Source organism: Chiloscyllium plagiosum, chromosome 3, assembly GCF_004010195.1.
Source record: "Chiloscyllium plagiosum isolate BGI_BamShark_2017 chromosome 3, ASM401019v2, whole genome shotgun sequence".
Classification (NCBI taxonomy): domain Eukaryota; kingdom Metazoa; phylum Chordata; class Chondrichthyes; order Orectolobiformes; family Hemiscylliidae; genus Chiloscyllium; species Chiloscyllium plagiosum.
Window position 1 is genome coordinate 130680700 of NC_057712.1, and position 25359 is coordinate 130706058.

Here is a 25359-nt window from a genome sequence, read left to right on the forward strand (position 1 = left end):
CCACCTATTGTACTCTATGCTACTTTCTCCCCATCCCCACCCTTCTCTAGCTTATCTCTCCACCCTTCAGGCTCTCTGCCTTTATTCCTGATGAAGGGCTTTTGCCCAAAACGTTGATTTTACTGCTCCTCGGATGCTGCCTGAACTGCTGTGCTCTTCCAGCACCACTAATCCAGAATCTGGTTTCCAGCATCTACAGTCATTGTTTTTACCCTCTAGATATAAAGGCAAGCATTCCATTAGCCTTCTTGTTTATTTTCTGTACCTATTCATGACATTTTGAAGATCTACGCACTTGAACCTCCAAATCTCTTTGAACATCCACTGTATTTAACTTAATATATAGAAAGCACCCTAAAATCATTCTTTTTCAGTCGTATCATTCTCCCCAAGTTCTACTTTAACATAAGTAAACTTGATAAATACAATCAGACTAGAACATTTTAATCTATAGTACCCATTAACAATGTCCTATTATGTTGAATGATTTGATTACAACATAATCTCAAATAATGGATTAACCATGCTATGGATCTGTTGCTTTGAATATGGTGCCCAGAACTCCAAAAGTCAAAACATTTCCTGACAGAACTTGTTGTCTACGGTAGAATTAATGTGGAAATTCAGAATCAGCTTTCAGATGAAAAATAGCCACCATCACAGATTCTCCATCAATCAAAAGGCAAATTCAGAACATAGAAACAGTAATTAGGAGAAAGAGAGGATTGCAGATGCTCAAGAGTCAGAGTCTAAAAGACTGGCGCTGGAAAAGCACAGCTGGTCAAGCAGCATCCGAGGAGTGGGAGAGTTGACATTTGGGCATAAATCCCTTCATCATTCTTCCTGCTCAAATGCTGCCCGACCTGCTGTGCTTTTTCCAGTGCCACACTTTTTGACAGAGAAACAACAGTCAAATGTGATTTCCCTTTACTAAGCATCATTAGAGTTAGAGTCAAACAGCACAGAAACTGATCCTTCCGTCCAACTAGTCCACACCGACCATGTTCCCAAACTAAACTAGTTCCACCTGCCTGTGTTTGGCCCATTTCCCTTCAACCTTTCCTATTTACATACTTATCCAAACATCTTTTAAACATTGTGACTGTACCTACATCCATCACTTCCTCTGGCAGTTCGTTCCACACACTAACCACTTTCTGTGTGAACAGGTTGCCCTTCATATCATTTTAAAATTTTTCTCCTCTCACCTTAACAAATTCACCCCTAGTTTCAGGCTCCACCACCTTAAAGAAAAGATCTTTGCTAGTCATCTTATCTACGCCCCTCATGATTTTATAAACCTCTAAATGATCACCCCTCAACCTCTCAAGCTCCAGTGAAAAAAGTTCCAGCCTATTTTTATAACTCAAACCTTTCATTCCCAGCAAAATTCTGGTAAATCTTTCTGAACCTTCACCAGTTTAATAATATCCTTCCTATAACATGGCGTCAGGAACTGCACACATAGACTCCAGAAGAGGCCTCACCAATGTCATGTACAACCTCAACATGATGTCCTATTCTTATTTTCAAATTACTTTTTCAATCTCAATCATATTCTCCAGCACAATAACCTTCCAAGATCTCTGTGCTCTTCCATTTCTGACCTGATGTGCATTGTACCACCGTAGATGACTGTCTCTTTCTCCCCATGACATGCAGCTTCACCTCAGATTCCGTTCACTACCTACATTTTCAGAGCGTTTGCCTGACATCCACTAATAGTGAATTTAAACTTTCTCTAAATATTGGGAAGACTAAGCATCTCCGATTTGAATTTCTCCACTATGGGTGGCTGTGACTACACTAAGGTCTGAAATTCTGCTTTCTAAATATCTGTGCCTCACTGTCCTATAAGACATTCACTAAAACTTAACAATTAAATGTGTGATCAAGCAAGTTTTAAGCAGTGTCTTAAAGGAGGCAAGAGAGATAAAGGCTGAAAACATTTAGGGAGTCAACACATTTACATGAAAGGGAAATGGTGCTATATTAGTTATTTATTAACTCTTTCTTAAGAGCCTTTTTAAAACACACCTAGTAGGCTAGATATGTGGAAGCCAAAGTTTATAATGCATTTAGATTTTCTGAAGAAATTTGATAAGATGCCACACAAGAGATTGTTCCTCACGTCGAGACCTCAAGGGATTTGCAGTAATATATGAACATAGATTGAGGATTGTTTAACAGACAGAAAGTAGCATAGGAATGAACAGGTTATTTTCAGGTCAGCAGAGTGTATCTTGGTTAATGTCATAAAGATCAGTAGCTATGTTGTGGAGGTGTTGGTGATGTACTGGCGTGGACCAAGTTAAAAATCACATAACACCAGGTTGTAGTCCAACAGGTGTATTTGGAAGTACAAACTTTTGGAGTGCTGCTCCTTTGTCAAGTAGCTTATCACTAGCTACCTGATAAAGGAGCAACGCTCCAAAAGCTTGTACTTCCAGATAAACCTGTTTGACTATAACCTGGTGTTGTGTGATTTTTAACTTTAAAGATCAGTGTTTTAGTTTATTTATTCACAGGACAGTGCTAGACATGCTGACATTTATTGTCCATTCTCAATTGCCTTTGAGAAGTATGATTTAATGATAATCTAGTAAAAAAGGAGTCAAAATGTAAATGGCATGTTGGCCTTTTAACAGAGGCAAAAATACAAGGGGAGTGACAATATCTTCATTGTGCAGAGTCTTGAGTGGAGTTAGGCATTCAAATTTGGACTCTAATTCATCTGAATGATAGAGGATTTAAAAGATTATTTATGAAAACACGTCATTTATGCAACAATTCCCTCAAGTTTAGAAGCTTGAGGGGTAATTGAATCAAGAAATGATAAATGTTTTCCATGAACACAGATAAACTATTTCCTCTGAAAAGGGAGTGTTGAATAAGGGAAAATAATATTAATGGCTAGATTATTTTGGAGTGAAATAGGGAAGGACTTTCATACACAGGGTAGTGAAATCTGGAATTATCTCCCCAAATATATTAATTCAGTTTAAAGTTGCAAGACTAGAGGTAAAAAAATGTCAAGAATCAAGCAATAATACAATCGTGTCTGGAATATTTTTGTTGCTGTGTCACAAGTCCAGAGTTAACATTATTGCTCTAATGATTGTTAATGGTAAACCTCCGGAGGTTTTCTGTGAATGACTGCCTTGGTCAGCTACTGGTGTCCATAACTTATCCAAGCAGAAAGAAAAATGGAGATGGAAGGAAGGGAGCACCAGGCTGGAGGAAACAATGAGATGTAAGGGGGATCCCAGCTGCAGGAGGCGAGGAGACGGAAGGAAGGGGATCCAGACTGGAGGAGGAGTGGAGATGAAAGAAAGGGGATCCAGGATGGAGGAGGAGTGGAGATGAAAGAAAGGGGATGCAGGCTGGAGGAGTGGAGATAAGATTCAATCACAAAAGGCAATGAAATGTTTGATCAGTCAAAATCATGTTAAGTGATGGAGCAGGCTCAATGGGCTGAATTGCCTACTGTTGTTCCAACATTTCTGTATGCCATAGGTACATTTTTAGGACTTTTTTTGAGGATGATGACGACATTTATCAGTCGGGAAATTAAGGATTACGGTAAATGTAGGAAAGTGAGGAATATCACATTAGCCATGATCCTATTGAACAGTGGAGCAGAATTGAAGTGCTAAATGGCCTAGTCCTGTTCATATTTTTTATGATCTTTCTTACATAATAATAATAAAAAATTAAGGTCCTAACACACAGGAAAGGTTGATTTTTAACTTTTGGTTCATGAATATCTGAGTTGCGTTTTTGTAAAGCTCGAAGTTATTTTGAGCAGTGAACTAAAAACAGCATTTGCAAGAAATTGTGAGAGTGATTTTAGCTAAATGAACCCCCAACCCTACCTCCATAATCATTACTATGGGCAAAAGTTAAAAATCACAACACCAGGTTATAGTCCAACAGGTTTATTTGGAAGCACTAGCGCTGCTCCTTCATCAGGTGGTTGTGGAGTATAAGATCTTATGATGAAGGAACAGCGCTAGTGTTTCCAATTAAACCTGTTGGACTATAACCTGGTGTTGTGTGATTTTTAATTTTGTCCACCCCAGTCCAACACTGGCACATCCAAATCAGGTTTATTTGAACATAAAAGCTTTTGGAGTGCTGTTCCTTCGTTAGGTAGTGAAAGAGCAGTGCTGTGAAAGCTTGTACCCTCAAATAAACCTGTTGGACTCCAGCACCGGCATCTCCACATCATTACTCCATATTAACAACCTGGTTTAAATTTCATGCTGTCCTGGAGACTTTTCTACATTTACACCTGTTTGACTGTTCAAATGTGAGGGATATGCTCTTTTTCTTCTTCGAATAATCAGTTGCCAATAGGTTAAAAAATTGAGAATTTTTATTACGAAGCAGTGACAGTTACATTCTAGTTGCCGAGAATAAGCATATAACTCCATTGATTCTAAGTTTGGCTTACTTTTTAAACATAGAGAAGTGATTGCTGGGCCTCTTACTGAGATATTTGTATCATTGATAGTCACAGGTGAGGTGCCGGAAGACATGAGGTTGGCTAACATGGTGCTACTGTTTAGGAAGGGTGGTAAGGTCAAGCCAGGGAACAATAGACCAGTGAGCCTGACCTCGGTGGTGGGCAAGTTGTTGGAGGGAATCCGGAAGGACAGGATGTACATGTATTCGGAAAGGCAAAGACTGATTTGGGATAGTCAACATGGCTTTGTGCATGGGAAATCATGTCTCACAAACTTGATCGAGTTTTTTGAAGAAGTAACAAAAGAGGATTGATGAGGGCAGAGCGGTAGGTGTCCTATCGGAAAGATGTTGTGAAACTTGAAAGGGTTCAGAAAAGATTTACAAGGATGTTGCCAGGGTTGGAGGATTTGAGCTATAGGGAGAGGCTGAACAGGCTGTGGCTGTTTTCCCTGGAGCGTCGGAGGCTGCGGGGTGACCTTATAGAGGTTTACAAAATTATGAGGGGCATGGATAGGGTAAATAGGCAAAGTATTTTCCCTGGGGTCGTGGAGTCCAGAACTGGACAGCATAGGTTTAGGGTGAGAGAAGAAAGATATAAAAGAGACCTAAGGGGCAACTGTTTCACACAAGAGGGTGGTACGGATATGGAATGAGCTGCCAGAGGAAGTGGTGGAGGCTGGTACAATTGCACCATTTGAGGCATTTGGATGGGTACATGAATAGGAAGGGTTTGGAGAGATATGGGGCGGGTGCTGGCAGGTCGGACTAGATTGGGTTGGGATATCTGGTTGGAATGGACCGGTTGGACCAAAGGGTCTGTTTCCATGCTGTACATCTCTATGACTCTATAAAGATGCGGATAGCTTTAATAATCCAATCACAACATGACATTCTGTTAGTAAGTCACTTGACTTGAACCCTTGTAACATCAGTGAGGTTCAGTTTGTGGTAGCTTGTGTAGTGTTTAGGTAAACTGTTCAACACTCTGCCACTTAAATTTGCTTCTGCTGCGAATAGGCTTAACTGTTATATAATGTTACCTCAAAACAGGTAAGCTGTTTTCTAGTATTTTTAACTATTATATGATATTGGCTCAATCACACTGTTTTCTTATATCCCCACAAAACCTTGTCTCTGTCTATGCTAATTTCTTCAATTGTATCACAGTCCTCCTCCCTGTTCTCTATACAGTATCCATATCGTCCCCTCATGAGCGAATATAGACACAAGTATTCATTTCGAACCCTACCGATGTCTTCCAGCTGCATACACAAGTTACCACTGTGGTTTAATGGGCATAACTCTTTCCCTCATTATCCTTACTGTACCTGTAAAACAACTTGGAATTTTCCTTTTTTTAATCTGCCAGTACTTTTTCATGAACCTTTAGTTCTCCTGATCTTTTTAAAGTTCCCTCATATACCTTCTATCTTCTCTCGAGTTTCTGTTTTGACCCCTTGGTATCTGCCATATGCCTCCTTTTTTCCCCTGAATCCACTGAGTGTATATCCCTCAATATTCAGCATTCAAAGAATTTGATGGTCTCACCCTTTCTCTTTATTGGAACATGTGTACTCTCCATAGTTTCTTCTTGAATGCATCCTGTTCTGAGGCAGACTTACTTGAAAGCATCTGCTCCCAGTCCACTCTGGACAAATCATATCTGATCTTATTAAAATCAGCCTTCCTCCAGTTGTGAACATTTGATTTCAGGCCCATCCATGTCCTTTTCCACAGCAATCTTGAATCTGAGTTATGATCACTGTCTGCAAAATGCTGCTCCACTGATAATTTTAACTAATGCAGCTGGGTAAGTAGATGAAGTAAGTCCAAACCACCACCACCACCACCACCACCCCCCCCCCTTTCCTTGTACAATCTTCTATGTAATGAATTAAATAGATGTCCTGGAAGCATTTCAAAAATTCCACTTGATCTTTTAACCTTTCTCACTACGGCTATCCCAATTAATGTTAGGAATGTTGAAATCCCCAAAATACCACGACCCCCTTAGTAGTAGGTAGATAGTAAAATTAGCAAGGAATATATTGATATTCTAGGACTTGTTGATATTAAGAGGATGGACTGTTGGGTACCTCGAAAAAAATTAAGGTAGGTAAGTCTCCAGGGCTTGAAGGGGTCTACCCATAAGACAAAAGAAGGCAAGAGACAAGATTGCTGAGGTCTTGACAGAAATCTTTGTATCTCCTTTAGCCACAGGTGAGGTCCCAGAAGATTGGAGAATAGCCAATACTATTCCTTTGTTTCAGAAGAAAATAGAGATAATCCAGGAAATTGTAGGCTGGGGAGCCTTTTACAGTAGTAGGGAAATCACTGAAGATTCTTAGGCACAAGTGTACTTAATAGAGATAGTTAAAACAAAATCACACAACACCAGGTTATAGTCCAACAGGTTTAATTGGAAGCACACTAGTTTTCGGAGCGACGCTCCTTCATCAGGTGATTGTGGAGGGCTCGATCGTAACAGAATTTATAGCAAAAATTTGCAGTGTGATGTAACTGAAATTATACATTGAAAAATTGATTGTCTGTTAAGCCTTTCATCTGTTAGAATACAGTGATAGTTTCACTTCTTTCATGTGTAAAAAAAGGGTTTTGTGATTTAAAGTTGCATTCTCGGGTTAGCTGTTAACAATGGTGATAGCTAGACAATGTGAACATATTGTCTAGCTATCACCATTGTTAACAGCTAACCAGAGAATGCAACTTTAAAAAAAAGGGTTTTGTGATTTACACATGAAAGAAGTGAAACTATCACTGTATTCTAACAGATGAAAGGCTTAACAGACAATCAATTTTGCAATGTATAACTTCAGTTACATCACACTGCAAATTTTTGCTATAAATTCTGTGTTACGATCGAGCCCTCCACAATCACCTGATGAAGGAGCGTCGCTCCGAAAGCTAGTGTGCTTCCAATTAAACCTGTTGGACTATAACCTGGTGTTGTGTGATTTTTAACTTTGTACACCCCAGTCCAACACCAGCATCTCCAAATCATGACTTAATAGAGATAGCCAGCATCACTTTGGGTGGGGAGGTCTTGTGTCACAAATTTGATTGAGTTTTTTGAGGAAGTGACAAAAATGATTTAGGGTAGGGAAGTAGATGTTGTCTAAATGGACTTTATTATAGAATTTGACAAGGTACCTTTTGTAAACTGGTGCAGACTAGTCAACTGGGATCCATTGACTAATTGAATTCAAAACTGGTTTGGTCATAGAAGACAGAAGGTAGTTATGGAGGAATATTTTCTGATTGGAGGTCTGTGACCAGTGGTGTTCCGCAAGCATCAGTGCTGAGACTGCTTGTCTGTAATTTATATAAATTATTTGGATGAAAATGTTGGTGGTCTGATTAGTAAGTTTGCAGACGAGAAGAAAATTGATGGAATTGTGAATAGTGTGTAAGGTTACTGAAGGATATGGCATAATGTAGATAAGCGGAAAGTTGGGCGGAACAACAGCAGATAGTTTAATTTGGACAAGTGTCGGGTGATGCATTTTGAGAGGTCAAATGCAAGAGGAAAATGTACAGTCAATGGCAGGACCCATAGCAGTGTTGATATAAAGAGGAATCTTGGGGTGCAAGTCCATAGCTCTATAGAAGTGGCATCACAAATGGATATGGTGGTAAAGGTGGCATACAGTCAGTCAGGACATGGAGTATAAAAGTTGTCAAGTCATGTTGCAGCTGAATAAAAATTTAGTTAGACCGTATTTGGAATACTGTTTGCAGTTCTGGTCACCACACTATAGGAAGAATGTTAGGAAGAATGTGGAGGCTTTTGAGAGGGTGCAAACGAGGTTTACTAGGATATTGTCTTCATTGATGTGTATTATTGGTGGAGCTCATGCAACCTGTCCACTTTTCTTTTTTTTCCTCTATTTTCTTACCTCATGGTGAAGAGCTTGGATGCAATGACATCGGCGTTAGCAAGAGGGTCCAGCAGAACGGAGACGACTTTGGGTTTCTGACAGATACTGCATTTTTGAGGCTGTCCTAGTGCTGACTCATGGCTGATGCTTCCGGAGGCAAGTTTGGGTTCCCAGCAGCATCAGTGGCATCTGCATGGGTGAGGTCCAGTGAGATTCAGTGGTGAGGGTGTAAGTGGAGGCGAGATGCGCCAAAGACTGGTGACCTTTGCTCCAAAGGTAGCGGCAAAGGACTCTTACCTGGCCACCAGGCCCATGTTGCAAGATGGAGCACTTAACAAGACTGTAAAGTTGGACACGTTCTTGATAAAGTCATCCCTAGTCAAGATGATGAATAATATTTATAAGTTTCAAATCCAAAGGCATGTCTGGAACGAGTTCTGGATACTTCTAAATAATGGATTAGCAATTTTCTCAACTATTTCTTAGTTTCCATTCCAGAGTACCTCAGATCCTTACAACACTGGTAGTTCATTCTCTTCTTCCACTGTGAAAACAGATAGTGTTCTCATTGAGCAAGTCTTCCACTTCTTTAGGCCCATTTTGCCCAGTTCCATTTAATAATTGAACAATGTTTATTAAAAATGCTGTCAACTTTGATATTTCTGAATATTTTTCAGTATCACATTTCCTTTTTGAATCTTATTACTTTCTTTGCATCCTTTAGTGTCTCTCTCAGTCTACTGAATTTCCACTTATCCTGGCATTTGATTAAACCTTTTCTTTCAACAAGATACTGTGCCTTGCCTCATTTGTCAATCATGATTGGTTAACAACACAAAAAGCTTTTACTTTTCTTCTGACATTTTACGGAGTATGTATTTTAATACTTACTCTTTGCCTTTCAGTTTATCCATTAACAATTCAACACAATTTACTGTGGTCAACTCTCCTCACCTCTCGCCTTTGTTTTATTTAGACTGTCTTATTTCCCCTCAAACTCATTCATATTATGGTCATTATTGGCAAAATGTTCCCTTACCATAAGATTAAGATGGTTTGATCTAGTTTGATTTGTGCCCATGTAGGTTCTGAAAAAAATTCTAGTAATCATTTTGTGGGGAATTCTATTATTATGCTATTTTGTTATTCTTTATTATGCAGTGATCCCAGTTGATGGTAATACTGAACAAGTTGGATCCCAGAGTGAAACCATGCCCGATAAACCACAAGTTCTTTCGCAATTTGTTGACTGTGATCAGTCACTAACATATTCAAAAGAGGCTGCTAATGCATTCTTAACAAAAGAACAAAATTTATCACACGTAAAAGGTAAATCAAATTAACAATATTACACTTTATAAAGAATCATTTAAAATGGTAATATTAGAAATGTCGAGAATTAACCCCCAACATAACATTACAGATATTCGAATGTCAGTGAGATCTTATCATAGAAATTCTCTTAGAATCCCTACAGTGTGGAAATAGGCCATTTGGCCCAACAAGCCTACATCAACCCTCCAAGAGCAGCCCATTCAAACCCATTCCCCTAAACTATTACTCCACATTTACCCCTGAATAGTGCATCTAACCTACACATCCCTGAACACTATTGGCAGTTTAGCATGGTCAATTCACCTAACCTGCACATCTTTGGATTATGGGAGGAAACTGGAGCACCCAGAGGAATACTATGCAGACACGGGGAGAATATGCAAACTCCACACAGTCACCTGAGACTGGAATCGAATCCGGGTCCCTGGTGCTATGAAACAGCAGTGCTAACCAGAGCCACCATGTTGTGCCCTCTGAACGTTCCTTGTTCAGAGGGCACAACAATACTTGGTTTCTTTCTGGCAAAACTTTGCATTCAATTTACGCAATTTACTTAGTTAATATCCCTTCAGAAAAACTTTAAGCAAGCTGCTAACACGGCTCATTTCCTTAAAGCACTAGCTTTCAAAACCACCTGAAGGAGCAGTGCTTCAAAAGCTAGTGCTTCCAAATAAACCTGTTGGACTATAACCTGGTGTGGAGAGATTTTTAACTTTCTCCACCCCAATCCAACACCAGCTCCTTCAAATCATCCTTAAGTTCAAGCATTCAACAGCCTTATTGGATATCTTCTCTGAAACCTTAAAGTTTTCGGTTTCTAAAGCTCCTCTCTTACAAGCCACTCCAGCCCTCTTTTCTTCTGTCCTATGTGTTTTGGAGACAGGATTGCACTTAAAACATTGCAGAACGTTTCGCTCAGAAAGAGACCTGCACACCACTAATCTTCTGGATGTTCTCTTTCTAAAAGTTTCTGTCTCTGTGTCATAGGAGCCCTTGATGCAAGATAATAGCCCTTTGTTTTAATGCCCTTTTACACTTATTTTCTAGAGCAAGAATCTTTTCAACTTGCATTTTGTTTTAAAAAGCCTCAATTAAATACATGTAAATAAACTTCCATAAAACACAAAATGAAACTAAAGCTTTATCTCCTCAACACACACCAATCCAACTTAAAGCTATACATGGTCCTGCCCAAATTAGAAACAAAGTTTCAAAATAATAATATTAATGAACCATGAACCTTTGTCATAATTGTTGTGTTGTTCTGCATATCCTCAAACACACTCTATACAACCTGGCTATCTCCATATAAAAACAAAGCAAGACTCCTTGTTCTTTTCTACTGCTTTACCGGTCTGTTATCCATTCTTTCTTGTATGGTACTTGGTCTTTATCAACATTACAGGCACCTGACTGGAACATATTTTTAAGAAAAATTGTGCTTTTTATTTATTTAGTTCACAGTGCTAGGTTTGTGTGGACACAGCTCTTCATGGAACTGTCTTATCTTGCTCATTTGCCTGACCAATTCTTAATCAGTTTTTAAAAATTCCATGCCTTTTCCCCTTCCACCACCATAATTAGTTTAAATCTTTCCTTACTGTTGTTTTAACAGAGCAAGGTGTGCTTTTGTAGTTTCAGTGAAGGCAGGCAATCCTGCCTGTATAGCCATCTCTAGTATCAGAGAAATCAGAAACTCAATTGGTACTACTTCTGCCTGAGTCAGAAACTTGTGGGTGCAAATCCAGGATGTGAATACAAAAATTACTATCAAGGGTATGTTGTACTAGAGATGTGTCTTTCCTCAGACAGCCTTTTAGAGGGATGTAAAAGATCTGAAGCTGCTATTTGCAAACAGCAGGGGAAGTTATGTCAAACATACTGGCCAGTATTTGTTCCTCAACCATGATCAGACAAATGACATTGGTTAATTGTACATAGAATGTTCGGACAGCATGCACTTTGCAAATCGGCAACCAGGTCTCTTATGTTTCAATAATGACTATACTTCGAAAGTACTTCATTGGCTGTTACGAATGTTGCAATGTGCCCTGGTCACAAAGATAGTACATAAACCTATGTTTTCTTTGAACAGTGAGTGACTGGGAGAACGTTAATATTCTTAGCTTTGTGTAGCACGTGGCTAGCAGGCCAATCCAGAGATTACTGCCCTCAAGGATCTTCTCCCTAACCTAGTTTTTAAACTTCATAAATTTTTTCACAGAACCTAGAATCTATTCTCATCTGTGCCTCTGGTTTTCACATGTAAAACTTCTGGACGATCATTGTTACACTGTTGAATATTTTATGCTCAGCGACATTCTGAAAAACATCTACAAGCCAAATACTTTGAAACTTTGGATCACATCTATTCCAACTACAGAATCCCCTCAATAATCAGTCACGCATAACTTCCCTTGCTCCTCAATGCCTAATAATCAATATTAGTAATTTTGTCCATACTGTGAAATCTTAAAAGGGTATGACTTTCAGTTAAATCCAGTTCCAATAATCCTCATTACACCCCTGGGCTGTTGGTTCCTACCCTGAGGATACCCTTCATTACCCTGAGGATCTTCATTAAGAGCTGTTGTATTCCTAGCAATGTGAGGTGATCACCCTCAAAATAGTCCAGAACATTTACTGCCTCTGTTACATTTTATACTACATTCAGTTGACTTTGCAATTTCCAAATTACCTAAAGGCTGTGCTCCAGAAATTGCTATGGATTAATGATTTGGAAAATTGTGTAAATGTGTCCTCAAACACAATCTGGTCAATTATCATTGTCCATTAGCCAACTGGTAGAAGGTATCATTTACAGTACTATTAACAACACTTAAGTCAGCCATAACCTATTCAGTTTAGGTTCCACCATCACCACTAGGGAAATGGAAAACAGTTGTGTTCATGTAAGCAATTGTCTTAGCTCCAGGACATTGCTGCTGCAGGAGTTTTCACAACATTAGCACAGATCCAAACAGCTGCTTCAGAAATAACCTTTTCTCCAACACAAGGTCAATAGTGGGGATGCAGTGTTCAATTCCATTTACAACTCCTCATAAATAAAAAGAGGTCCATTCCTGCTCATGGCAAGATCTGATCAATATTCTGGCTTAGGCTAATAAGTGGCAAGTAACATCTGGTCCACAGAAATGCCAGGCAATGACCATTTCTAGCACAAGAGAACCTAATTATTTCCCATTCACATTCAATACCATTTCCGATGCTAAATTCTCCTCCAACATCATGCTGGGTGACAATATGGATCAGAAACTTGATTTGAAACAGCTCCATAAGTATATACACTGGAGCAGATCACAGGGTGAGAATTCTGACAATAATTCACCTTCTGATTCCCTGAAACTTTCTGACAATCTACAAAGCAGAAGTCAGGAAAATGATACCCTCCAACTGGCTGGATGATTTGAAGATACTGAATACTATTGAGGTCAAAACAGCCTGTTTGATTGGTATTCATGTCAACATCTTGAATATTTGCTTCCTCCATCACTGTGACAAAAATGCACCATCAATGACATGCAATGTAGCACAACAACAACTCAAAGCTTCTGAAACAGCATTTGTGACCCCTATTATCCAGAAAGACATGGCAGCAGGAACATGATAACAGAGCATTGAAAAAGATTCCAAGAAATCTTAACTTAGAAGCATGTTGTCTTGCTAGTCCTTCAGTGAGGCCAAGGTCCTTCCAAATAGCACCTACTACAGACTGCAGCAGTTAGAGATGGTGATGAGTGATCGCTTTCCAGTGTGATTGATAATGAACAGTACTGGTCGAGTCAGCAATACCTACATTTCATTACCTTAAAATACATTCAATCATTCTGGATGTATTCAAATCTATATAGGTGTATATCTTACATACAGAATATATCAAAATGCAGTTTATAATTGTTCAAATAAATGTGAATTATTGTACAATGCTTGCTCAAATTTGGCTTATTATAAACCCACAAAGTGAACATCAGCCAGTTATAGTATGACACACAGCACCTTGATACTGGGTGCTAGTGCAGGAGTCAAAATTTACCTGTGGGAGAAGATGAATGAAGAGTTGCCATTTTCTCAGTTGTTGCTTTTTGTGCTCAGCTATAATACATTATAATCCCACTCGCACCTCTGCAAATCAGCTATGCTTCTCATTAGGGGTGTAAAATAACAAATAGTTAAATGGATAAGTGTTGGTTGTGCTTTAAATATGTTAGTGAGCATTTTAAATAATGCCAGAGAAAAGTGACTTTGTTGATGCTTGACAAAATAAGACAGCAGTTTGTCAGTTTACTCATTGCTCTTTTTCATGGAGCCATAGAGATGTACAGCATAGAACAGACCCTTTGGTTCAACTCATCTATGCCGACCAGATAATCCAACCTAATCTAATCCCATTTGCCAGCACTTGGCCCATATCCCTCTGAACCCCAGGGAAAAGACTTTATCTATTTACCCTATCCCTCATATTTTTGTAAACCTCTATAATATCACCCTCCGACACTCCAGGGAAAACAGCCCCAGCCTGTTCAACTTCTCCCTATAGCTCAAATCCTCAAACCCTGGCAACATCCTTGTAAATTTTTCTGAACCCTTTCAAGTTTCACAACATCCTTCTAATAGGAAGGAGACCAAAATTGCATGCAATATTCCAAAAGATGCCTAACCAAAGTCTTGTACAGTTGCAACATGACCTCCCAACTCCTATACTCAATGCTCTGATGAACAAAGTATACTAAACGCCTTCTTCACTATCCTATCTACCTGCGACTCTACTTTCAAGGAGCTATAAACCTGCACTCCAAGATTTCTTTCTTCAACAACTCTTCCTAGGACCTTATCATTAAGTCCTGCTAAGATTTGCTTTCCTAAAATGCAGCACCTCGCATTTATCTGAATCAAACTCCATCTGCCACTCCTCAGCCCAGTGGCCCATCTGATCAAGATCCCATTGTAATTTCAGGTAACCTTCTTCACTGTCCACTACACATCCAATTTTGGTGTCATCTGCAAACTTACTAACAATACCTCTTATGCTCACATCCAAATCGTTTATGTAAATGATGAAAAGTAGTGGACCCAACATCAATCCTTGTGGCATTCCACTGGTCACAGGCCTCCAGGCTGAAAAACAACCCTCCATCCTCTACTTTTGAGCCAGTTCTGTATCCAAATGGCTAGTTCTCCCTAATTTCCATGAAATCTAACCTTGGTAATAGTCTCCCATGGGGAACGCCTTACTGAAGTGCATATAGATCACGTCCACCGCTCTGCCCTCATCAATCCTGTTACTTTTTCAAAAAGCTCAATCGCATTTGAGAGACATGATTTCCTATGCGCAAAGCCATGTTGACTATCCCTAATCAGTCTTTGCCTTTCCAATTATGTGTAAATCCTGTCCCTCAGGACTCCCTCCAATAACTTGCCCACCACTGACGTCAGGCTCACTGGTCTACAGTTTCCTGGCTTGTCCTTACCACCTTTCTTAAATAATGGTATCACGTTTGCCAACCTCCAGTCTTCTGGCACCTCGCCTGTGACAATCAATGATACAAATATCTCAGCAAGGGGCCCTGCAATCACTTCCCCAGCTTCCCACAGAGTTCTAGGGTACATCTGATCAGATCCTGGGGATTTATCCACCTTTATGCGTTTCAAGACATCCAGCACTTTCTCCTCTGGAATATGGACATTTTTCCAAGATATCACCATCTATTTCCCCACATTCTATATCTTCCATGTCCTTCTCCAGTAAACACTGGTGCAAAAATACTCATTTAGTATCTCCTCCATCTCCTGTGGCTCCACACAAAGGCTGCCTTGCTGATCTTTGAAGGGCCCTCTCCCTAGTTACCCTTTTGTCCTTAATGTATTTGTAAAAACCCTTTGGATTCTCCTTAATTCTATTTGCCAAAGCTATCTCATGTTCCCTTTTTGCCCTCCCGATTTCCTCAAGTATACTCCTACTGCCTTTATACTCTAAGGATTGATTCAATCTTTACTGTTTATACCTGACATATGCTTCCTTCTTTTTCTTAACCAAACCCTCAATTTCTTTAGTCATCCAGCATTCCCTGCACCTACCAGCCTTTCCTTTCATTCTAACAGGAATAGACTGTCTCTGAATTCTTGTTATCTCATTTCTGAAGGATTCTCATTTTCCAACAGTCCCTTTACCTGCACACATCTGCCCCCAATCAGCTTTTGAAAGTTCTTGCCTAATATCATCAAAATTAACCTTCCTCCAATTTAGAACTTCACCTGTTAGATCTGCTTTATCCTTTTACAACACTATTTTAAAACTAATAGAATTATGGTCACTGGCCCCAAAGTGCTCCCCCACTGACACCTGGGTCACTTGCCCTGCCTTATTTCCCAAGAGTAGGTCAAATTTTGCACCTTGTCTAGTAGGTACATCCACATATGGACTCAGAAAAGTTTCTTATACACGCTTAATAAAGTTCCTCTCCATTCCCCTTTATACTATGGCAGTCCCAGTCTATGAGTGTGTTGCTGGAAAAGCACAGATCAGGCAGCATCTGAGGAGTGGGAGAATCGGCGCATCAGGCCAGAGCCCTTCAGTCATTCCTGATGAAGGGCTTCAGCCGAAACGCAGATTCTCCCGCTCCTTGGATGCTGCCTGACCTGCTGTGCTTTTCCAGCAATACATTCTCGACTCTGATCTTCAGCATCTGTAGACCTGACTTTCTCCCAGTCCAAGTTAAAATCCCCTACCATAACCACCCTAATATTCTTACAAATAACTGATATCTCCTTACAAATTTGTTTCTCAATTTCCACTGACTATTAGGTGTTCAATCCCTTTCTTATTTCTCAGTTCCGCCCAAATAACTTCCCTGGATGTATTTCTGGGAATATCCTTCCTAAGTACAGCTGCATTGTTATCCCTCTCCTCTCTTGCCTCCCTTTCTACAGTATTTGTATCCCTGAACATTATGCTGCCAGTCATGTCCATCCCTAAGCCACATTTCTGTAATTGCTATGATATTGCAGTCCTGTGTTCCTAACCATCTTTGGGGAATATAAAAAGTTGTCCTCAGCCCATCTTCAGCTGCTTCATCAATGAGCTGCTTTTCATCACAGGTTCAGAAGTGGGGATGTTTGCCAATGATGGCACAATGTTCAGCACCATTTGCAAATCCTCCAATACTGAAGTAGTCCATGTTCAAATGCAACCACATCTGGATATTATCAAGGGGTAATATCGTGGGCTGACAAGTGGCAAGTAATATTCGTGTCACACAAACCCAGACTACGACCTGTTTTTTTACATTTAATGGTGTTACGATCAATGAGGGTACCATCAAGGGGATGTGAAGCTGTGGAATTTGCTACCCCAAAGTGTGGTGGATGTTGGGACAGTGTATAAATTTAAAGAGGAGGGAGGCAAGATTTTAAATTAGTAAAGAGTTGAAGGGTTAAGGGGAGTAGACAGGAAAATGGGGGTGAGCATATTAGCCATGATCGAATAGTGGAGCAGACTCAATAGGCCGAATGGCCTAGTTGTCCTCCCATACCTTATGAACTTCTGAATCCTCCACCAGCAGCGTTCTTGGGGTTATCATTGACCAGAAACTCAACTGGACTTGTCACATTAACAATGGCTACAAGAGCAGGTCAGAGGCTAGGAATACTGTGGTGATTAACTCACCTACTGACTCTTCAAAGCCTGTCCATCATTTACAAGGCATAAGTCAGCATCATGTTTAAACACTCTTGAACTTGCCTGGCTGAGTGAGACTCCAACACCACCACCAAAGCTCAGTAGCAGCAATGTAATTTCTACAAGAGACACTGCTGAAATTCACCACAGATCCATAGTCAGCACTTTCCAAACCCACAACTTCCATTTAGAAGGACAAGAGCAGCAGGTACATGGGATCACCTCCACCTGCAACATCCACACCAAGCCACTCACCAACCTAACCTGGAACTATATCTCATTCCTTCACTGTCACAGAGTCAAAATCCTGTAATTCCCTCTCGAAAAGCATTGTGGGTCAAACTACAACACATGGGCTATAGTGGTTCAAGAAGGCAGCTCACCGTCATCTTCTCAAGGGCAACTAAGGACAGGAAATAAATTGCTGGCCAGCCAGCAATGTTCACGCTTCACAAGTGAGTTTAGAACAAAAAGTATAAATGACAGAGCCAAGAAGTATATCATTAAATGTAAGTACACACATCTGTTACATTTATATTGGTTAACCATTTATATATTAATTTCTTAAAAGTATTTTTAGAACAATATTTACATCCTGACTGGTGAAATACCAGCTTACTATAAACAAATTTGCTTACAAGGCCATAGAATTTCTTAGAAAATTAATACCAAACTGGGGTGGAAATACAAGATAGAAGAGGGTTATTATAAGGCTATAAATACACAAAAAAGTCACTGCAATAACAATGTACATTAGTTACAGAAAAAACAAGAACATTCAAATTCATGTCTAAAGGATATTCATAATTTCAGAAATGGAGGTAAAACCTATACAAAGTTTTGAATGGATCAGGCTAGTACATAATTTGGATGTCCCTATTACAGAATACAAATGGAAAAGCTAGTCTTGGACTGGGGTGGACAAAATTAAAAATCACAACACCAGGTTATAGTCCAATAGGTTTATTTGGAAGCACTCACTCAGTCTCTCCTGTATGTGCACACATAAATTTATGGGGTGAATTTGTATCTGCAGAATATTTGCAGATGCATTGTATTTTGCTCAAAAATGCATAACCTACAGTCAATCCATCTAATATTCTATAAATCCCACTTTACAAATAGTACCAGTTGACTCAAGATTGGGACAGTCAGATTTTAACCTCACACCTTTAATGCATTCTGAGCTGAATTGACACCTTTTGTTAGAAAACCTGGTTATCTTGAGAATGTGACTTAAATGAAATTCTGGGATTTACATATCAAGGAACTGAAACAAGCAAAAACCCATTCTAAAAAGATGAAAGACTTAATCTAGGTTTATCATTTCTTCTGCATGACACTGTAATCTTTTGTCTAGATTAGAGTGGTGCTCCTGATGAAGGGCTTTTGTCAGAAACGTCGATTTTCCTGCTCCTCGGATGCTGCCCGACCTGCTGTGCTTTTCCAGCACCACTCTAATCTAGACTCCGATTTCCAGCATCTGCAGTCCTCACTTTTGCCACTGTAATTTTTAGATTAGATTACTTACAGTGTGGAAACAGGCCCTTCGGCCCAACAAGTCCACACCGCCCCGCCGAAGCGCAACCCACCCACACCCCTACATTTACCCCTTACCTAACACTACGGGCAATTTAGCATGGCCAATTCACCTGACCTGCACATCTTTGGACTGTGGGAGGAAACCGGAGCACCCGGAGGAAACCCATGCAGACATGGGGAGAACGTGCAAACTCCACAGTCAGTTGCCCAAGGCGGGAATTGAACCCGGGTCTCTGGCGCTGTGAGGCACTGTGCCACCGTGCCGCCCACAAATCTTTTGCTATAAATTCTGTGTCTTATAGTCCTGAAGAAGAATCAGCACTTCGAAAGCTAGTGCCTCCAAATAAACCTGTTGGGACTGTAACCTGAAGTTGAGATTTTTAACAAAATACAAAGTGCAAATAAAGTATTGCAAGTACAAATATAGAATCGAGGTCATTAATATTAGTCAAAGACTGAACCAGAAGGAGCTTTTCTCTCTGGAAAAAGCTGATGTAATGGAGGCCCTTCAAATTATTACAGAATTATTTAAGGCAAATTGAAAGGTTTTGAATTATAAACTGTAAAAGGTTTGAGAGAATTGGTCATAAGATGGTTATGGATGAGTCTACTAAGAATTCAGGAACAAATTGTGTTGAGAATGCAAAACTTACCATCACAAGGAACAATTAAATTCACAAGCACACTTAGAAGGAAATTGGATTAGTAACACAAGAGAGAAACAGGAAGTTATATTTTTAGGGTCAGATAAGGGGAGGCTTATGTGGAGCATCAATGGGCCAAATGGTTGGTTTCAGTTCCACACATTCTATACAATGCCAAGCTCTGATTTTATTAAGAAAACAACAAATGCTACACATTACAGCCAGACAGACCGTATCCATGCAGATAGCAAGCTAATATTTCACGTCTGGATGACTCAGAGTCATAGACATCTACAGCACGGAAACAAACCCTTCAGTCCAACCTGACTAGCTATCGCAACCCAATCTAGCCCCACCTGCCAGCACCCGCCCCATAATCCCTCCAAACCCTTCCTATTCATATACCCATCCAAATTCCTCTTAAATGTTGCAATTGTACTAGTCTCCACCACTTCCTCTGGCAGCTCATTCCATACACTTACCACGCTATGTGAAAAAGTTGCCCCGCAGGTCTCTTTCATATCTTTCCCCTCTCACCCTAAACCGATGTCCTCTAGTTCTGGACTCTCTCACCCCAAGGAAAAGACTATTTGGCGGCATGGTGGCTCGCATTGCAGCCTCGTAGCACCAGGGATCCAGGTTCAATCCCCACCTTGGGCAACTGTGTGGAGATTGCACATTCTCCCTGTGTCTGCGTGGGTTTCCTCCCACAGTCCAAAGAGGTGCAGGACAGGTGAATTGGCTATTCTAAATTGCCCAGTGTTAGGTGCATTAGTCAGAGGTAAATTATAGGGAAATGGGTCTGGGTGGGTTACTCTTCAGAGGGTCGGTATGGACTTGTTGGATCAAAGGTTCTATACTGTATGGGATCTATCCATGTCCCTCATGATTTTATAAACCTCTACAAGGTCACCCCTCAGCCTCCGACGCTCCAGGGAAAACAGCCCCAGCCTGTTCAGCTTCTCCCTATAGCTCAAATACTCCAACCCTGACAACATCCTTGTAAATCTTTTCTGAACCCTTTCACGTTTCCACAACATCTTTCCATTAGGAAGGAGACCAGAATTGCTCGCAATATTCCAACAGTGGTCTAACAAATGTCCTGTACAGCCGCAACATGACCTCCAACTCCTGTACTCAATACTCTGACCAATAAAAGAAAGCAGACCAAATGCCTTCTTCACTATCCTATCTACCTGCAACTCCACTTTCAAGGAGCTATGAACCTGCACTCCAAGGTCTCTTTGTTCAGCAACACTCCCTAGGACCTTACCATTAAGTGTATAAGTCCTGCTAAGATTTGCTTTCCCAAAATACAGCACCTCGCATTCATCTGAACTAAATTCCATCTGCCACTTCTCATCTGTTTAAGATCCTATTGTAATCTGAGGTAACCCTCTTCGCTGTCCAATACACCTCCAATTTTGGTGTCATCTGCAAACTTACTAACTATACCTCTTATGCTCACACCCAAGTCATTTATATAAATGACGAAAAGTATTGGATCCAGCATCGATCCTTGTGGCACTCCACTGGTCACAGGCTTCCAGTCTGAAAAATAACCCTCCACCCTCTATCTTCTACCTTTGAGCCAGTTCTGTATCTGGTGAAACTCTGAAGAAGTGTTATCCAGACTCTAAGCGTTAGCCTGCTCTCTTCTCCACGGATGTTGTCTGACTTGCTCTGATCTCCAGCATTTGTTGTTTTCAGTACAGATACCAGCATCTGCAGTAATTTGCTCCTACATCTGGTTTTGTTAACACAGGATTGCAGCATATAAAAACATTTTAAAATCAATCACAGAGCTTGCAGGTTAATAATGTAGAACATTCTCAGTTCAGCATTTCACTTGAGCAAAATCAGGCTGCAAGACAAAAAAATTCTATAATGATTACTGTAATGAAAAACAGAATGTGATGCATTTGAATACAGGACTGGAATTTTGCATGAGTTGGTTTACAGGGGGTGTAAAATGGAAGGCTGGGCAGTTTTCAATTGATCTGTACCTAGCCACTTGTGTAAGTGTCCCACATCAACTAAAATCACCATTATGATCATATACCTAACCCACACTATAAACTCTCTCAAATCATGTAACGGAAGCCAATACAGCATAAAGGAGTAAAGATCTTTTGGAAGGACTTAGGACATAAAATTAAGGTTGAATTTCTGGTAACTATTCAGCTTTCTTACAATAATATTTCTCATTAAGAAATCATAGTACTTATGTTGACACGATTGCTTTACACAAATATAATATTTGAAATAAGTGTTCAGCAATTTACCTTAGTCCTTGCAGTTGTCTTGAAAGGCATCACAAAATCCACAGCATTTACAGATTAAGACAAATCAAATAACGAGAGAAGATAAGGATCATCTTCAGATTGATCTCCTTGGAATGAATTTGAATGATTTAGAACAAAGACAAGTCACTAGTATTCCTGAAGCTGCATTTTATTCAGATAAATCCACTGGCAAAGATTTGTCTCCCAGGTGGCAATGTTCTGTTCAAAGGACTATGCCAGCTGATGAAAGTACAACAAATGACAATTGATTTTTAAAAATCAGTATACAGTTTTCAATAAATGAGTTTTAAAACAAAAAATCAGTTTGCTTTCAGAAAATCTTGTAATATGTTACATAAAACGTTGCTGTGGAGGGGACTTATTACTTTTCACTGGCAGGGAAATGGTTCAAACTGGGCACATTGCTGGCATTCAGACTTAGGTCTTCCCCACCCCCCAAAACACACTTCCTTAGAAGACAATGACAATTTTCCATGTGAAGCCATTTTAAATTCCTTCAAAAAACATTAAAGAAATACTCCATCCTCATGAGTTAATTGTGCCCACAAGTGAATTGATTCAATGAAAATTGGTCGATTAAAAGAAAATATGAATAGCAGTTCGCATTCCAAAGATAAAATGGCGTTTGGGGATCGGCCACATGGGGGAAACAGGGAAAAGTGCTTTTTGCGCGCCCTTTCTTTGCACCATATGGAATTGTGGAAAAAATCTCACCAGAAAGCAAAACGATTTCAACAAATTCCAAAGGGAGCTGATGAAAAGAGATTCAATGGTGATCTAAACCGGCAATGAACGTTCAAACGACCAAAGGTCCTAATTTTTTAAAAATATAGAAAACGACATGGTATTATGTTCGAAAGGCCATCATGGGGCAGTACTCCAGACTAAACAACAGGTAACAAGATTAAATCATGACAACAGAGAAAATGGTTTTCTAGCATTTTAACATAACAGGCAAATCATAATCATCAGATGCTGCTTTCTGTGGTTCCAAGCGCCATTTTAAGAACAAGGTGGAAAGTCGATCCTGAATCTGGCAGAAATGCTTCTCTAGATGTGATCAATCATAGTCCCTGTAAGGGCGACTTCCATAACTACCACCGCCGCTGCCGTAGTAGTATGCTCCTTGGTTCCTGTATCCAGCCGAGTAGTTGTCCCGCTCTCCTGGATCGTAGCGGCCTCCGCCGCTGTAGCCGGAGCTCCTGTCAGCATCCCAGTAACCGCCGCCGCCGCCTCTCCTCCGGTTACTGTAACCGCCTCGGCCTCCACCGTAACCACGGCCTCCTCCCGACTTCTTCTCGGCGTGACCCACTCGGATCTGCCGCCCGTCGATGGATTTTCCGTTCATGGCCTGCAGCGCGTCCCTGGCGTCGTCCGGGTTCTCGAAAGTGATGAAGCCGAAGCCGCGGGAAGCCATGGTGTCTCTGTCCTTAATCACTTTCACCTCAGCGATCTGGCCGTACTTGGAGAAAACCTCTTCCAGGGATTGCTCGTCTGTGTCGAAGTTCAGGCCGCCGACGAACAACTTTCCGTCGTCGGACATGGTGAGGGGATTAGTGCGCACTCGAAGCTGAAAGTGCAGGAGCGGAGAATGGCGCCGATCAGTCAGTCAGTCCGCACAAACAGACAAAGAGGAAGCAGAGAGCGGAAATAGCCTCATTTCAATGGCCGCAAGAGAAGATGGCCGTCTCTCCCACCCCTTTCAATTCGGGGGCTCGGCTAGTTCTTAAAGAGCAGCTGCAGGAGAATAAATAAAAACCACTGAAATGGCCAAAAACTGAAATTACTGTCGAAAAAAAGTAGAGTTGACATTGGCGAGTTAGGTGATTGTTCATTAATTCCACCTTCTGTTTCAAATCTCCAACATCCGCAGTTTTTGCTTTATTTTACGTTAACGAATAAATTGCTTAAGAGGGAAGAGAATAACCGGATCATAGTGGGCCATATTAAGGGTTGGGATAAATTAAACGGTTTGAACGGTTGTTTGACAGACACAGGACATTTAACAGAATTGCATTTATTTAACACACATTCTGCATAGTTAGTCCAGATGGTCTGTTTTCGTGTTTTTGCTTTCACCACCAGTTCAAACTTATGTGCAGAACACCTTCAACAGAGTGAAGTCTCCCTAGGTCAAACTTGAACCAGTGTAGGTCAGTAGGCAGAGCTAATGATATACGAATGGATTGGGTGTGAGCAACAGTTTTTGGTTGAGCAGTATTTACAAAAACTGCAAGGCGGGAGGATGGATAGGAAAGGTTTCGCAAGGAACATACACGAGAAAAGGTAATCCATTAAAGTATTTCAAGACCGCTATTACACTGTCTATCATAAATCACTAAATTATATTAATTTGATTCGGTAATGTTATTTTTGATTAACTTATCTATTACCGAAAAGAAAGTGTTTTATACAGTCATAGAATCGTACAGCGCGGAAGCAGACCTTTTGGTCCATCCAAACCATAATCCCAAATTAAACTCGTTCCATCTGCCTGCACTGAGCCCATAGCCCTCCAAACATTTCTTATCCAAATGTCTTTTGAATGTTGTGGCTTTACCCGCATCCACCACTCCTCTGAAAGTTAATTCCACATATGAACCACTCTGTAAAATAAAAAAGCCCCTCAAATCTTTTTAAAATCTTAAACCTTAAAATATGTTCCCTCGTCTTGAAATCCCCCACCCTGGGGAAAAGACACCTGCCATTCTCCTTATGTAATGATTTTTGAACCTCTATGAGGTCACCCCTCAACCTCCATTTCCTGTCTGCCCCCCAAGCCGTTTAACCTGTTATTGAAATAAAAGAATCTATCTCCACTTCAAATTTACTTCCACTGCACTCTCCGATGAATAGCAAATTCCTCCTTATTTCTGTTTTAAATCAGCCACTCTATAGCCTAAAACTATGACTTCACAGTTCAGACTGCCCACAAGTGGAAACGTCCAAATAAGGTTTGCTTTGTCAATCCAGTTTAGCATCTTACATACCGCAATTAGATCTCTACTGATCTTTCTAAAGTGTAACATGTATAGGTCTAAACTGTTGAATTTCTCCTCATAAGACAAGACTTTCATCTCTGACCTGCTTCCAATTCAGTTACATCCTTCCTGATGTACAGGGATCAAAACTGGAGACAATACTCCAGATGACTTTCACAATTGCAACAACACTTCCTTACTTTTATGCTTCATTCCTTTTGCAATAAGTGCCAAAAGGTCATTTGCCCTCATTACCTGCCGTACCTGCTTATGAGCTTTCTGCAACTCATGCAGAATTTGATGGATTGCATCGACTTTCAAAATATCCTATTACTATTTTTTTAATGATGAATTCCAACAATTTCCCAATGACAGATGGCAAACTAACTGGTTTATAGTTTCCTACTTTCTGCTTCCCTCCCTTTTGGAATAAGGATGTTACATTTGCGTTTTTACAATCCACTGAAACCTTTCCAGAATCCAGGG

At 40.3% G+C, this 25359-nt stretch overlaps 1 protein-coding gene across 1 annotated transcript in view; it reads right to left on the bottom strand.

Moving 5' to 3' along the window:
- Positions 1 to 23598, bottom strand: part of LOC122540171 (29 kDa ribonucleoprotein B, chloroplastic-like) — a 26587-nt gene extending 2989 nt beyond the window's left edge. Inside the window, exon 1 of the mRNA XM_043675508.1 lies at positions 22971 to 23598. Coding sequence (XP_043531443.1) covers positions 22971 to 23435 — 465 coding nt within the window. The 5' untranslated portion in view covers positions 23436 to 23598. The remainder of the gene's footprint in view (positions 1 to 22970) is intronic.
- Between the last annotated feature and the right edge of the window lie 1761 nt (positions 23599 to 25359).